This window comes from Copadichromis virginalis, linkage group LG1 (genome assembly GCF_057382275.1).
Source record: "Copadichromis virginalis isolate Kocher_CV1m ecotype Utaka linkage group LG1, C_Virginalis_male_GT1.1, whole genome shotgun sequence".
Classification (NCBI taxonomy): domain Eukaryota; kingdom Metazoa; phylum Chordata; class Actinopteri; order Cichliformes; family Cichlidae; genus Copadichromis; species Copadichromis virginalis.
The window spans coordinates 31,751,338-31,768,795 of record NC_140618.1 but is presented as its reverse complement, the minus strand read 5'-3'; the positions used below and the strand labels follow the sequence as shown (position 1 = coordinate 31,768,795).

General features: G+C 40.1%; 1 protein-coding gene across 4 annotated transcripts in view; it reads right to left on the bottom strand.

Annotated features, from left to right (window-relative positions):
• Positions 1-5,102: 5,102 nt before the first annotated feature.
• tspan4a (tetraspanin 4a) overlaps positions 5,103-17,458 on the bottom strand; it is a 194,360-nt gene continuing 182,004 nt past the window's right edge. For all 4 annotated transcript variants that reach the window (XM_085459723.1, XM_085459732.1, XM_085459709.1 and 1 more), the window contains 2 exons: positions 11,654-11,737; positions 5,103-5,657 (listed from right to left, as the gene is read on the bottom strand). In XM_085459723.1, the coding sequence (XP_085315849.1) occupies positions 5,589-5,657; positions 11,654-11,737 (153 nt within the window). In that variant the 3' untranslated portion in view covers positions 5,103-5,588. The remainder of the gene's footprint in view (positions 5,658-11,653; positions 11,738-17,458) is intronic.

Here is a 17,458-nt window from a genome sequence, read left to right as displayed (position 1 = left end):
GGAGGAACAGCTGACTGACATGAGCCTAATGACAGGACAAGGGAAGTGAAACTACATACAATGAACAAAGAACACACGACTCCTTCAAAATAAAACAGGAAACACGAGACAGACATAATACAAACCTGATAACATAAGACACACAGCACGAAACACAAAGGGTGAGGGAAACTTAAATACAGGGGAAGAAAACACAAGGAGTCGAATAACCAAATGAACTTTGCTAATCTAATGAACTTAAACATAAACAAAATGCAAATAAACTAAAACTTAAAACGCTGGGTCAACAGACCCAGGAACATGACAAAAGGTTGGTTTCTCTAAGTGTGTGACAAATACAAGGACTTCCTTTTGCTAACCAAATTAGAGACGCAACTCACGCTGGTGAGAGATGGCCTGGATTGTAGTCATTTTCTCCCACTTTGAAAAGGCCATCCTGTTTTATCACCTCAGCGGGGACTCAAGGATTTCGCTCTGGGAGCGAGACAAGAGGATTGAGGGGTGTAGGGAGCAAGCACACAGGTATGTTTTATTGATCAAGCACAAGATGGGAGAAAGTCCACGAACATGAGCGTGAATAATGCATGTGAAGGTTTTGGGGGGGGGGCAGAAGTGCTAAAATACTGAGGTGAATTTGTGAGGAAACAGGGGGACGAGGAGGTGAAGAGGCATTGGGGTTTGGAGAAGGCTTGCTGTGTTGAAAGCAACCACATTTCTCTGCTAATGGAACTGGCACGTCGCACCACGCTTGTTTTAGCATTGCTACACACACCTGTGGGCTTTTTGCAGCTGCTGATTTGTCACTTTCTTTGTATCCAGACTATTGCAGTCTGACCGTGGACAGAATGTGACACAATGGGCTTCACAAAAACCCTTGACTCTACTACACAGGTGCAAGAAAGTGAAAGAGACACACACACACACACACACAGTAAAAAAAACAAGTGTTTTCTGTCTTTTTGATCACATGTCCCTCGTCTGATCCTCTGACGTGAATTTGTAGTCATTTTTCATTTATTTTTGTGTGTTTTTTCCAACTGAAACCTCAAAAAAAGGCTGTCTATCCCCTGATTTATTTTGTTTAAAGTTTTAAAGATTTAGTTTTTGGAATTTAAACCTAGCTCAGCATGAACCTTGCTTTTACACTTTACCAACACACTGTCTTTTCTTTTTCGTTGCGGTTTGAGGATAATGATCGCCACCGGGGTTAGAATATTTTCTATTTTCTGTATAATTGCAGGTTCTGAGCCATTACAGGCAGGGAGCGGGAATTTTAATATCCAAATTGTTTGTTGAAATAAGGTTTCAGCCGTGGCTGCTTTCTTTCACCGAAGGACCGAGGACTATAATTTTCATGTACTGTTTGCATTCATTGTTGGTCCAATAAAACCTACAAAAACAAGGTAATAAAGGTCCAATGTTTATAACTGACAAAGCTGAAATCAATATGTAAAAAATCTAGGGATATTTGTTTTGATATTAGTGAGCTGAGGAAATTCCCACACATGTCTTACCAATTTAACAACATCTTCGTTCTTGTAAGAGCAAGTCAGGCAAAATGTTAAGGAGCGGCTGTGTGCAAGCAGGAAAAGGACCCAAAGTGCAGACTCCGGAGACAGACGTGAACTCAAAACAGCTTTAATGCTGAACTCAAAAAATGTAACAAAACTGAGACTCCAAAAACCAAACTCAGGCAAACAGACAGAACACACAGCATCGTAAACGGTAGATCACAACACAGACAAACTGAAACACAGGGCTTAAATACACAGAGGAGTAATCGGGGAATGGGTAACAGGAGGGAAACACAACTGGAGCAAATCAGGCCTAACGAGACAAAGGAAGCACAACCAGAAGCATTTACATGAGACAAGGACTTTCAAAGTAAAACAGGAAACATAACACAGACTGAACTTACAGACATAGACTCACAGGCAGGCACTGCAACAGAGGGAACAGAGACGTGGGACCAGGGCAGACACAGAGACATAAACCATAAGATAGAACTCTAACAAAGAAACCAAAGACTAGAAATGATAAATGATATAATAAACTCAAAACACTGGGTCAACGACCCCGGCATCCTAACACACAAAAAAACAAACAAACTCAAATACAAGCCCAAGATATGAGATCTTACTGTGGTCCACTGTTTCCAAAACCGCAAAATTTTCAAACTTTACTCTTACATAACACAGAATCCCGAACCGCTGTGTGCTGACACCATTCTGAGTCTCCTTGTATTCTCATATGTATTAAATTTCTTATTGAAATGTCACATTTGCGTGTCTTTGACATCCTATCAGTATTATCGGTGTCCTTGCTGGATAGTTAAGTTCAATTACATGTTCTAGAAAAATGGAAGTGCTTGTTGAAAGTGTGCTTTGTATGAGATTTACTTGAAAATGCTTCAGTTTAACAGGGATATACCACATGAATAATAAATGTGTGAATGTGTGAGTGAAAGCTGCTTCTGTCTCTATGTGGGCCATGGGATTGACTTGTGATTGTTCCATCGTGTTTCCTGTCTTTCACACATTGCATGCTGGGATCCAACACCGCTACTGGAGTGCATACTTTTGACATAGTTCTCATGCACTATTTATGTGTGAAAAGCAAGCAGCAACCTCCAGGGCTGGAAAAACAAAAGCTGCAGTTCCTCTAATGGCCACTAGAGGCTGACTCCAAAAGCAAGTGAGTCAGTCATGCTGTTACAGCATGCTACAGAGATAATTTTGGTCTCTGTGGCTAATTTTCTTCTTCATAATGACTAGCAATGGGGATTTTGTTAGAACAGAAAGTCAGGATTATGTCTTAGGGCTCATCTCCCCTAATTAGAGACATTGAACTGAACCTCTAATATGGTGCTTATCACTCTTGCCCAGATATTGGGTCCAAAAGTCAAATGTGGTGATGGCAAAAATGCTAATCTTGAGGCTTCAAAGTGAGGAGGGATCACTCAGTGATATCCTAGCTAATAATGTGTAAAACCCCATCTTTGCTTTCAGAACTGTCTATATGCTTTGTGGCATCTATTCCACAAGAGGCCGGAAACAATCCTCACCAGTCTGAAGTGATGTGAGCTTTGTATCATGATACGTTATCCTGCTGGAAGTAGCCACCAGAAGATGGTACACTGTGGTCCTAAAGGTCTGGCCACGTGCAGCAATGAGATTTAGTCTTTGGTGTTTAAACACTGCTCAGTTACTAACCTGGGCCCAAAGTGTGCTAAAGGAAATATCCCCACCACCAATACACCAACAGCAGCCTGGATTGTGGATACAAAGCAGCATGTATTCCTGCTTTCATGTTGTTTAGACTAAAATTCGTACCAGGCAACATTTTTCTGTCCACCCTCCTATTGTCCAATAGGAGATTGTTCTGTTCTTAGCTGCCAGGAGTGGGACTTGGGGTGGTCCTTTGCTGCTGTAGCCAAGCTGCTTCAATGTTCTGTTTTCTGCATTCAGAGATGCTATTCTCCATACCTTGGTTATAAATTGAGTTAGTTTAGCTTCTTTATGAGCTGGAAGCAGTCTCGCTTTTCTCCTCTGACATCAACAAGGCATTTTTGCCCAGACGACTGCCTTTCACTGGATATTTTCTCTTTTTCAGACCATCTCTCTAAACTCCAGAGAATGCTGTGCCGGAAAAATCCCCGTATATCAGCAGCATCTAGCACCAAGGACCATGCCACGTTCAAAGTCACTTAAATCACCCTTTCCCCGTTCTGATGATCACTTTGAATTTCAGCAGGTCACCTTGACCCTGTCTGCATGCCTAAATTTATTGCTGCCATGTGATTGGCCGGTATATATATATATCAGTAATCAGTGAATATTGCTGTACATTCATATCAATTGGTAAAATAGCAAGAATTGTAGTATTTACATGCCATTTATGTGAACTTGGGGCAAGTAATGCACGCTCAGGTCCATTACATGGATGCAAATGGAAGAATGAAAAGCGAGCCATGACAGGACACCCAGTTCTGACATGCATTAAAAGGTCCACAATATACATTTTTGTCGCCGTATTACTTAAAGATTTTATTTCTTCTCAGAGCCTTAATGCTATCTTTAAGTTCAGCTTCTTCCTCTCTGTAAAATAGTGCCCGTTTATGCCTCTCAGGTGCAACCATTATCTGCAACTCTCTGGTGGGAAAGTGGTTTAACACTAAAAGCTGTTTTGAAGATATCTCCAGAATCGTTAAAGGCTCTGTCAGTTTATTGCATTTCCTATTTCCAACATTCCCATAATCCTGTACATATATGGTAAAAGAAACACTTGTGTATATGTCTGAAAATGGTCCATTTGGATTCATATGAAAACAGTAATGAGGCCTGTAGCTCTACCTAGCTGCTGACTGTAATTTCTTGGGTTGATTTCAGGAGGGCTATTTCCACATATTTGATAATGTTAGAACTTTTGCCCTTTGAGGTCATGACTTTGTAATTAAAGAAAATAAAAAGAAGCAATGGACCAGAAATCACAATGAAAGCAAAAAAGACTTCCAGCACCTGCAGCACTTTAAATTACAGATGAAAACAAGTCTTAAAGCGTTTTCCCCCTTTGGGGTTATTTAATCAAAGGTTGTCTCTGGTGTACACACTCGGTGTATTTCTTGTATTATAGTCGACGGTCCAAGGTGAGGAGAAAAAAGGAACTTAGGGAGTCATAAAAGGGCGAGAGGAGACTTTAAAGATGAGTCTTTGTCATTGGTGCGTTGATTGGTGCTGGAAGGGAAATTGCCCCAGGGCAGTCTCAAGGCTCCTTCTACTGTACTGTTCATTTAAATTCCTCCTTTTATTCCCGTGTCTCATGAAAAACTCCAGCCAATAAAAAAATAAAAAAGTCACAAGCTTCAGACTTGGTCACAGGTTTCATTAAAGTATCTAATTAATGCCTGATTAGTTAGGCGCTACAAAATGTTTTAATGACTGCAGTGTGCCGTGGCAGAGAGGCCAAATTAACAATTTTACGTGGCATTTTTTCCCTTTTATCCATTATTGCTCATGTTTAGTATCCAGGATACCAGGCAGAAAAAAGCATGACTACACATTAAACCAGAATGGTGTTTTCTGTTAAGGAATGACAAGATAAGGTTGAGCCAAAACATTTAATACACATCATTGCAGGAGACATGCACTTAAAGCACTTTACACAGTGCACACTGCTCAACTGTAGCTCTCGTTTTGAAAACACATACAAACCATAAAATAATTTAAAACCGAAACACAGATTTTAAAAAAGGGGTTACACTGGATTTTGTTTTGTTTTCTTTTTTATACATGTTCGTAATACTGTTTCATAAAATGTATCACAGAAATTAGCTTTCGACACAGAGCAAACCATAGGAACTCAGGTATTACACTGACACTGTGCTTGTTGATAGTTAGCAAGAAAACTGACCGGTGACATCCAAGAGCGAATGTCACAGAGAGGACAACCGCTGGAAAGAAGAGGGGGAAGGGGGAGCAGGTGGAGAGGCAGGGAGAGAGGAACGAGGAGAACAGGGTGGGTCTATGGCCGTTCCTCTCTGATGAATAACAATCCAAGTGCACCAAAGGGTGGAAGGGAAGGGTCGATCGCTAGGCGTAGAAGGTCTCCACTTTCACTGCCTGACAGAACATTGTCATGGAGAAGACCAGACCCAGGATCTGCACAAACACAACAAAAACAGGCCGGCCATTAAAGGGTTCAGAGATCTGGGAGTGAAATATAAAAGGAACTTTTCATCTCACTTTTTGGATCGCTGTGTACCTGCTCAACCATACATGACAAAAAGATATTCTCCCACTGTTACAGCGAACTCTTAGTGTAGCTAACTTAACTTATTGGACAAAGGATGGTGAAGACAGAGCTGCTAGGGAAGAGAGAACGATCACAGATCACCTAGAGGGTTCCTGTGACAGAGAAGGATGCTAGTAATAGACTGAGGAGGCAGATGTGATGATTCGCTGTGGCGAGCAGCTGAAAGAAGAGGAAGTGTATCTCTGATAATGATAAGGAGACAGTCCCAACACTCAAATAAGTGTAAGATATGTTGGCTAAATATTCTGCTTTATCTTTTTTAAGTAAGAAAGTCAATATCACATATCGGTTATAATATGCTTATTCAGGCACCTTTTCCACTCACTGTGTGCTTTTACACCTCTCTACATTTAATCATTACTTATTATTAATCTCTGGCTCGCTTCCACAGCATGTCTTTTGTGCTGTCTTCCTCCCCTCACCCCAACCGGTCACGTCCAGTGGCCGCCCCTCCCTGAGCCTGGTTCTGCTGGAGGTTTCTTCCTGTTAAAGGCGAGTTTTTCCTTCCCACTGTCGCCAAAGTGCTTGCTCATAGGGGGTCACATGATTGTTGGGGTTTTCTCTGTTATATTATTGTATAAAGTGCCTTGAGGCGACTGTTGTTATGATTTGGTGCTGTATAAATACAATTGAATTAAATTAAAAATGATCACTTTTATTCTTCAACACAGTCTGAGCTCTCTTAGTCAAGTTTTGTCATTTCTTTAAGTAGTCTTCAGGATGTTGGTTGACTTTTTGTTCAGTTCTTTTTCAACACAATCCCACACTTCTTCAATAATCTCGAGTGTCGAGCTCTGGGAGGCCAATCCATGACTGATAGTGTTCCACTGTGTTTTTCTATCCAGCTATGCTTTTATTGTGATGGCAGTGTGTTTGGGATCATTGTCATACTGAAAAATGAAGCTGCTGCCAGATGGTATTGCACAGTGAATGAAAATCTAACAGTACTTATCTGCAATCAGAATTCAGTTTTGAAGAGATCATCAACACTACTGGCTGAAATGCTTCAGAGAACAGCTTAGTTGAAAGTCCAGTGTCAGCTATGTGTCAGGTTTTTGCTGGATTTTTTACTATTCATTTAGGATTAATTATAAAGGACACACTGCATGCCATTCTAAGATATTTCAAGTTTCCAGCTATTAGCTATTTGGGAATCTCATTGTTGGAGTTGAAAATACTATTTCAAGTCTGTAAAACTATGCTATCTTTGGTATTTTTCATAGATTCAGCTAAAGAAATGAGAACAGATTATAATTTTTTGTGACCTGCTGCTAGTAACAAAGTGCCCAAAGATACAATTTAAAATGAGTTGTCTGTTATTTGTAGACACAGCACCATCCCCTGAGTTAGATGACTTATTTATTCTTAAATGTTCGTCTAACAAAAAACATTGCCCTGAAAATGGTCAGGTATAAGGACTGGACTCAAAATGAGTACAAAGAATAACTATAATAGAACAATGACTCGAAAGTTTGGCTCCTTGTGGGCAAAATATAAAGAAATAAGAGGTGGCTCGACACGTTTGTACATGATATCTATGATGCAATACATCATACAATATGTATCCATAGAGTCGTTATTTTATACAATACAATCTACAATTATAGTAACACAAATGATACTAATAACAATGAAACATCACAATAATTATGATGCGTTTGATACCAGTAAAAAGTAACGATCAATTTACAATTCACTGACACTGGTATAAAGTGTTATGCAACCTGAGATCACACACATTATCCCACACAGACTCATTATGATGCATTATAGATATGGCTGAACCTGTGTGGTCCTTTACACAGCGATAAAGCCAGTCAGTGGAAAGTTATTCAGCAAATTTAGGCAGTGCATTTGTTCTCAGCCTTGAAAGAAACTTTGAAAAAAAACTTTCAAATTAGGTTTGAAAACCTCTGAAGTGATTCATTATTAAAGGACATAGTTCGACTTCTGATGACTTTGTTCTTGTACCACTAAAATCAAACTTGTGCATGTCAATGGTTCTCCACTTTTTTCAAGGTGTAACACATCACTTGAGGATGCAGTCTGTTAATTAAGTGGCAGTTGTCTTCTATAATGAATTCACTAAGTGTGAATTCACTTTAGAGCGGGAAACTGGCATCTAAAGTAAAATATCAGTGGATTCACTGGGTAAAAAACCTCACTTTTGAATGAGACTGAGTTGGAAAGACTTGATGATATTCGGGCACTGTTAGCGCTCGGTTATTTGTGCAGGTTTGCACAATTTTTCAAGTTTTTGAATCATTCACTTGGTAGTTATAGAGCCAGTATGCTTCTCATCTGCATGCCAATAAAAAACTAGTTAAAGTAAACAAAGGTGCCTTAATTTAAAGTTAAAGACTAAAATAAATTCTCGTGTTTCTATGTAGGAGGACGTCCACATTAAGCCAGGTAAATTGTAAATGTGTCTCTTTCTCTCTGTTTCAGCTCTCCGCCCAGACATTCAGACTAAAAGAGCCTTTTTCTCCCCTGAAAACAGACCTTTTACTAAATTGGTCTCTGGAGTGTTTAAAGCTTAAAATGCCAGAAAAGTCGTTTCATTGTGCACGGGGGACAAACAGAGATGTTGCAAAATGGTGGCATTCAGACATTTCACTGTGGACACAGAAATGACACCGCAATGCTAATGTGCGCGCAAATCACTTTGGCACACACACACAAAAAAACTGCTTTTCAGATTTAAATGGCTCAATGCAGATGCAATCCAAGTGTGCGTTTGCCTGACTGCGAGTGAATTAAATGATGCAGCTCCATTAACATAGTTCGAACTTTTTAGAATAATAAATCAACATCGTTTCATTATACAGAACTGGCCCTTATTGTTTCTGATTTGTGGGAGAGTCATAATTCAGTGAGCTTGCTTAATGGCTGCTGTTACCAGTATCTGTAACCCATTTTAAAACGTTCCTGTAGACCCTGCTGTGTCGCACGCACCGTAGGAAACCCTGATTAAACACTTCTCTCGAGCCTTGACCATAAAACTTCCCTAAAGCTAACTTTTGTGCACAGCCAAGATGGATGAAAATATGGTTTGTACACTCTCATAATTCAATTTTAGTCAACATGGTGTCTTAAAATATAAGTACCTTTAAAATTTCAGTTGCCTGTGTTTATATGAACTACTATTATGATAATCCCTCATTTATCCGAACTGTCTAGTCACTGGTTTGTTGAATTTATGGATATATTTGGGTTTATGTATAAGCAGATTCTAGGTTTTAAGTTGCTTTACTGTCACGATTCTCTGTCTCTAATGCTATGAGTAAAAAAATATCTTCTGGGGTTTATCTAAACCTCATCCACTCCTAAAATGTTTATTCCTAAAGTGCCTCCTAAAACACGCTGCACTTTAAGGAGTTTTCAGACATCTCTCTCGAGCTGTGTGCAAGCTGTGTGTTGCTAAATAAAGAGATGTCTGCGAGCCTTTAAAAAAACTATGCAAATCTTGCCAAACTGCAGCCACTGATGTGAATAATATCCACTGATGATTAATGAAAAATCTTGTGTAACATAAGCAGGCAAGCCTTTTGTTAGATCAAGCAGTAATATCATTAATATCGGTTGTGCTCCATCAGTTCATCTAATGTTTACTAACATCAACTATCGTAAATAATTATATGTACCCACAGACTGTAGATAAAAGATGGAGGTCTATAAACATGGAGCCAGTGGAGAACTTCCTTATGTGGCTTTGTGGTTGGTAAGAGCATGCAGTGCCTTCGGTTTCTCAAATCAATATGGTAACAGCCAAAATGCTGTAGCAAAGTCCACTGTTTATACTGGACTGAGATCTGGTGAATGTGGATGCCGAGAAACCAGTTTGGAATGATCTGAGCTTTATCCTACAGGGAGGAGCCATCGGAAGATGGGTACGCTGTGGTCATTAAGGAAAATGAGTGATCGTCATTTGGTTCGAAGGAGCCCAAAATATGATTTCATGATGTTTACACCAAATTCTAACCCTAACAAACTGAACTGTGTTCCATCCGGTCGTTAAGTCTGACGTCACTAGCCGTGTCTGGGCCTAAACTCCGCTGCGGGTCCATATATCAAACGATCACTATGGCATTACTGAGAGTTGAAAAACTGTCTAAAGTCTTTCATCTTTAATAAAATGATCAGCGTTCTGCTCTACCAGGTGTAACAATTGAGTTTAACATCCAGGCATCCATGAAAACGGAATTTATGACATTTAACGGAGTTAGAAGTTAGCAGGAAGTTAGCTCGCTAGCTTCTATCTAAATACAATATAGCATATCCTGACTGCGGGGTTTTGGAAACAAATTAAAACGTACAGCTCTGTTATCACTTCCAGCATAAATGAAGACAGAAAACTAAACAGCAGTGACGTTTGTAGGGTTACTGAAGTTTGGCTAGCTGGTATATAATGATGTGCTACGTGACCGCTAGCGACACAGCTATGTTAGCATAATATAAACAAGCTAACTTTTTTTTCCACTCGATAAAAGTTAACGTGAGTGTTCTCGGTGGTCAGGAACAAATGTAATCGCATGGCAGGATGCTGTAAAAGGACCAAACTTCAGCCAGGAGAACAACTGAGATAATCCATCCACAATACGAGGTTAGTCATTCATATACTGCTGCATGGGCTGGGCTGTAGTTACATCCTAAGGTTTTAAAAACTGAGCTCTAATAAATGATTAGCGGTAATAAAAGCCGAGGGAGGTCAACAGTGATCACTGACTGTTTTAGGAGCTTTTTGAGATTAAATAGAAGAAAATATAAAACATTAAACATGTTAACAACACAAAAGCCATATTAAACGCAGACTACTTTAGGCCCGGAAGTAGGATTCGTCACGTCATCACTTAATGACCGGATTGCCCAGTTTTGGTGAGTTTGTTTGTAAACTGCAGCCTGTGGTCTTCTGCTGCTGAAGCTCATCTGCTTCAAGGTTTGATGTGTTGTGCATTCAGCGATGCCCTTCTGCATGTCTTGGATGTAATAAGTGGTTTTCTGAGCTACTGTTGCTTGCCTTTCAGCTTGAAGCAGTCCACCCATCCTCCTCTGACCTCGGACGTCAATAAGGCTGTGTGTGAAAATCCCACAGGAATCACTGAAATCACTTTTCTTCCCGATTCAGACGCTCGATTTGAACCTCAGAATAGAGTTTGCTGAGTTGTGGCGATGTGATTGGTTGATTACATATCTGTGTTAACGAGCAGTTGAACAGGCGAGCGTGGAGTCTATGATTACACCACAAGTCTCTGCACGTTCTGTTAGATATTCACTCGGTTTTTCACTTGTAAAATTCTTACTTGCAATTATTTAAACCATAAATAACTCCTTGTGTTGTACTGTACCACAGATTATTTACGACAAGACCGGAAGCTCTTTATTCTTCGATCTAGTTTTCATTTTGCTCTGTGTAGGTTTATCACGTAGGATGTTGCATGCAGGGTTTTCAAGGGCACTGAGACTCTAATGGGTGACTAAAAATCAGCCTACAGCCACACAGGAGCCTCGTGTGATCGATGTTCTCAGGCAGAGCATATTTCTCCACCCAGATTGTGAAACCACATCACGTATCACTTGGCTGGAAAGGAGATAAAAGAATTTTATGGAAAGTCAAACCTCCCTATGTGGTCTTCAGCAGTAACACAAGAGGCTTATATGGGCTCAAGCTGTCCACAAAAATCCTGCGTTCCTACGCTTAATGCAAAGGAAACAGGCAGTATTAGATTTATTTATCTCAAAGTAGGAGCCTTTTTCTGAAGCAGTGCCATAGATAGCAAGGATGGAGCTAAAGGGTCTTGGGGAAAAAAAAATAAAAATCACACAGCTTTCCAGCTGTAATTACCTGAGTAAGTGCTGTGCATAGTGCAAAGATCCAAAGTGCCACCAGGTTCTCATTAAGCCAGTCCTTTACCCGCTCGTAACACGGCTGCGGAGACACACAGAAAAAAAATATGCACATGATGAGCAAACATTAGCCCCCAAAAGTAAACTCACTATTAAGATGTCTTGTAATAAATACACAGGTGAAGGAACCCTTACAACGACTCTTTTCCTACTGTATAAAGAAACCATGATAGAAAATACTCCTAAGCTAAAGGATCCCATGTGGCAACATCCTTATCTACTAATCCTTTCTCTCTGACCTAATATTCTTTGGGAAAACTTTTTAAATTCGAAGCCCTGCTGTCTCTGTCTCCCTTCAGCAGTACAAACAGCAGTAATGTGAGTACAGGAGCAGCACATATGCCGTCTGTATCACTTCGACATGAGAAGGGCCTGAATTTTTCATGTCTGACGTTGCTTGAATTTATTCTGAAGGCAAGTTGACAGAAAAAAAAAGGAGAACCCTCTCTCTACCCTCTCACTGCTTCGCCGTTTTTTGTTTTTGTCTCCAAGACAGTTTCAACATCCAGACTAGATTTAAAAATCACTTTTGAATGTACAATCTTTGTGTACCTGAGAGGCAGGAAGAAAAGAAAGTTAATTATTAGTCTTAGTTATTCTGATGCTCAGAAGTTTACGCAAGTAAAGAGAAGGAGATGGATTATCAAAAGCAAAGGAAGTGGCTGTCTCTGTGCAGATGAAAGCGGACATCAGAAGTAATGGAGTGGCATTTGCAATGAAAGCTATGTGACACACGGGCACTGCAGACATTTTAAAGCCGGGTGGTGAGCTCTGTGTGTGTCAATATGATAGATACACAGGAGAAAAGCCTGCCTGACACACTGTAGTAAAAGGGTAAGTGCTATCATAACAGGCTACAGTGCTGTTCTAATTTAATTATTCATTTCTGCAGACTTAACTTCCTGATTGTGCTATTTTATAAATGTCCTTACATCAAGGAGCTGAGTCAGAGCCAGAGAAAGCAAACACAATCAACTCTGCATTTCACTGGTACCGAAAAATATATATATATATTTTTTCCTTGGTGTGCGGCAAAAGAGTTCTCGGCTGGATCAATATGGAAAGTCATGCAGTAAGCCAAAATTTCAGACATCTTCGAAGTTATTCATCAAAATGCTGCCCGAATGTAAACCCCTTGGAACAGAAAGCTGCATCTGAAAATATATAAATTCATATTTTTATTGTCTGACATCCACTGCAGACTCTCATAAAACCTAGGGGGGGGAAACCCCACGTTAGTAAACCTGAACCTGCCATGCCAGACACTAAACCCATCAACAACGTTCCAGGGCAAGCTAAAAAAAAAAAGTAAAAGAAACCGCAATCAATGTCTTTGCAACAATTCTTTGGCTGTTGTAGCCACTACTTAGTGGACTACACCACGAATTTCACTTTCCTTGCTCTTAATGTGGGATTTGGCAGCTTTGTGGCTGCTTAGTTGGCCAACACAGAGGAGGATTTAGCAGGTAAAGTTATTAGAATAGAAAACTATGACTGCTCAGCTTAAAAAACACTTATAAGTCCAAAAATCCTTTATTGCAAATTTAAAGCCCCATTCAACACATTTAAGAAACACTGTGCATAACAAGCACAAGTACCACACTGTCTTAAGTAACAGCAACAGTTTAGTTTAGAAAAATCCTTACAGTGGCACTGAACTGTAAGGCTGTGACCTGTACAGTCATTACTACCCATGCTGTAGTGGCAGGCCTGTGATATTGCCTGTGGGGATGGATGAGTGTGCCTGTGAGAGGCTCTAATGAAGAGTCTATGGATAGTGTGTGTGTGGGCAGTCGTGATAACGAGAGCATTGTGAGTAAAAAGAGCTGGACTGGAAAAGTGATGCGTGTGTGATCACAAGTCATTGCATGAAAGTCCTGCCAAGGTCCACGTCACCTGCATTTTCCACTCATCCTGGTTCATGAATATCATCCATTTCCAGCGAGCGCTGCAGCAGGTTTACATTGATGTTGACAGACAGTCTCTTTTTCACAGCTCTGGCCTTTTCAAGAATTCTGTGGTGTTCAAGTGGTAGGTGTTAACTCTGAACTCTGTCTAAAAGTGCAGCGTGTGCCGAATTTGCACTTTCCGTCCTGGTCTCAATGGATTCTCATGAATCTTGTTTTGGACTGTACTTTCCCCTGGACCACCTCCACCTTCATCTCTGCATCATTTTCCTCACTGTGAAAAGATGCTCTAACGTGTCAGTTAAAAAAGGACTCAGCTCAAATACGAACTAGATGATGTACAGCTGGGTTCAGACTTCAACTTCTGTCCTTAAAATAAAATCAACAGACTCTAACTGCCTTTCAAAAATTCTTTAACAGGGTAGAAAAAAAAGAAGAAGAAGAAATGCACATCTATTTTCAGTACATCTCTCAGGTACCCAAACATACTCTATGAGTAGTTTTCAATTTCAGTTGATTTTTAGTCAGTGGCAGGATTATTCCTTTGCTTACCAAACACAAATGAACTCACTTGTACACCTCAGAAATGGTTCAATTTACCATATTCTCAAGTCGATCTAAGAATACAAAAAACAGTATATACACATTATCATGTGCCAGCATGCTACGCCTGGCTGAAGTTAATCGAGGCCGGCCTATCGGCACGCTGGATACTTGCATGCGTATCTGAGCTGTAGCTGCAGCCTTGCATGTCGACGAGAGCAGCATCTTTGATCTGATTGTTCTTGGTGGAAATCTTACTGGACTTAGGAACCGAGACGAGGTGCTTCAACCTGACCTTGTGCCACTCTTATGGTTGCACAGCGATGTCACGGTAGCACAGGCCTTTTTGGATTGGGAGTATATCCAGACACTTCCTCGGCCACTATTTAGTCTTCTGTTGATATATATGATATTTTTGTATTTTCAGCATAAAAGTGATAAAAAAAAAAGTGATTTTCACAGTAAAAAAAAAAAAAAGAAGATTTCTACATATTATGACTGTAAAAGTTGAACTGATGTATTTTTGATTGATTTATGGCTATTAAATGTTTCTGCAATGGCGATATACCATTTTGCATTTTATGGTCTAACACCGTTCCCATTGAATTCTCACCGTAATTTTAGAAATACTCTTTACAGCCAAACAGAGAAAGTTTGGCAGTTGCACAAACAAGTGGTGAAAAAGTTTGCTTGCTGTAATTTTTCCTTCCCTTTGTACTAGCAAAAGAATATACATATGCATATATATATATAAATCCATTGCTAGTGTAGAATCATAGATGTGCCAATAACAGGTGTTAGCGGTTACTCAAATATGGCTTCTACCTTCTTTTGGTTCCTTTGGCTTTGAACTTAGTTAAAGCCTCTGCTACTTGTTTCCATTCAGTATTTTTATTCCGTTTGTGATTTTAGACCTCAGACCATCACATAAAACGTGTTTCCTTTTCTGGGCTTCTACAATGATTGTCTGAAGTTCACAATTTGTTGAAATTGCACTCCGGTGCTGTTGTTTCCATTGCCATGTCTAATAACCTGGTGGTGGTGCAATTCATTTACTGGCGACGGCCTCTGGGCTGGCCTCGTTGTCCTGTCCTTATTTGCTGTGTCTTTCAATTTCTTACAGGAAATTGGTGGGTGGAGCTGACCTGGTTAGAGATACAGCACACCTAAGCAAGTTGGGCTCAAAAGACTCTAAAGCATGCTGGTTGACTGACTGACATTCACACACTACTGTACACATTATTTACTCTGCATGATTAAAACACTGTGCAGTCTCCTTTATTTGTCACGTAGGTTTGAGTCTAACAGTGACATTAAAGAATCTCTGAATCCATTCATCCACTGGCTTCGTATCAAGCCAGTGGATATCTCAGCCTGTGTGGCTGAGATATCTAAAAGATGACCCTGTGCCTTTGTAATTCTGACAAAAGCAGAGTTTATTCAACTCTTCGCCCTCTCGCATAAACAGTTGCAGCTGTGATGTAGTTGTCTACAAAGGTTTTCATAGATCTTAAAAATTTTCAGGGCTTTTAAAATGTGACTGCGTCTTTGTGTGTGAATGCTGTCGAGCCTTTGTTTGAACCTGTCATTCCAACCTCGTTTCTGTTCGCCTGTCAGTGAATGCATAGCGGGATTTTTTTGACATTGTTTGACACCGTGAACACTTAACCGCCAATGACAAGAGCCACAAAAATACAAACCAAGACAAAGCAGCAGACCTTTATTCCTCCAGTATTACATGCATTCTTGAAATATTTACTGAACGGTACTAAGAGGCATTTATAAAACTTGAATGTGGGGAAAAGAAACACTCCCATCTGCTCCGAGACACTTGAGCAACGCAAACCTGCCGGTGGCCTTGAACAGCATCTGATTTGTACTTGTCGCTTGGAACCCGACAGAAAAATCACTCGAGTATAAAATGTGTGACTTCACACTGGGAAGCTGTTGAAACTGAATTCAGTTGGACAATACTAACACACTGAGGGCAACATCTGAGTACGCGTTCAATTGAAGCGAGGTATGCAACAGATATCCACATTCAGTGCAGAAGTGAATGCAGGTATTATTGGAAGAGAGAGCTGCTGTGCTTCACTGAGAACTACAGGGACAGAATCCTTGATCTGCAGACAAACATGAATCAAAATATAAAACAAGCCACATTAATTTATTGTCAAAATGCCTTTCAAGCCGCAGGTGCTAGTGAAATTCAGAAGGCCAACAAGCAGTCACCTGAAGGGCGTAAATATGCCTTATTTTAAAAAAAGCTTTCAGTGGTTTATGCAGAAGCTGATCTCACAAAGAGAAATAGGAAAAGCTTTCAAAGGTTGCACGTTTTCATTTTGAAACGTGAAAACCATTGTCGTTTGTCAGCTTGGCCTTTTGTGCATAATGGCACCGAATTCAAATTCTGCAGTTTACGAGAGGAAACCAAGATTTATTGGTGACTGCTGAAGCTCATGTCTTCAGTTCAGTACCTGTCATCTTCTGTAAGAGTCTTTGTTTCACAGTTCACATTTGACAACTCTATCTGTAAATCCTCTTCCACTTATCCAATTCAGGGTTGCAAGGGAGGCTGGAGCCCAACCCAGCTGCCATAGGTTACCAGTGTGTCACAGGCCTGACAGAGAGACAGACAACCGTTCACACTCATGTTCACACCTATGGGCAATTTGCAATCTGCATGTCTTTGGACTGTAGGAGGAAGCCAGAGAGAACCCACGAAGACACAGCGAGAACACACAAACTCCACAGAGAAAGGTCCCAGCAGCAGGTGGTGGAGTCGATCCCAGAACCTTCTTACTGTAAGACAACAGTGCTAACCTCCAACATTTGATAAATCATAAACCAATAAATATAAATGTAATCTTTCTTAATATAATGACTATATTCTGTAGAATGATAACAAAACATTTATCTGACCATTTAGTGGGAAATCAGGAGCATTCTGTGCATTCTGGCTGGCTAATGTCCATCAGCACATTCATCTAAAAATTGTGGAAATTTAACGTTTTACAGTTTGAAAAAGTTCAGAAAAATGCTGGTTTGAAAAGCAATCATTTTGAGGAGCTCTTATAAGTACTTTCAAGGAATAAAAGGTTTAGATCAGAATATCAAAATTATACTCCTGAACTTGCAACACTAGCTATAGATACAAAATAAAGTCACCTCACAAGCTTTGAAATGTTCAAGAGATTCACAGCACTTGTTCTACAGCAAGAGTGGGTAATTCATTTCCTCAAGGGGCCACATGAGAAACCGGGACTGTTGTGGAGGGTCACACAAAGAAGCTT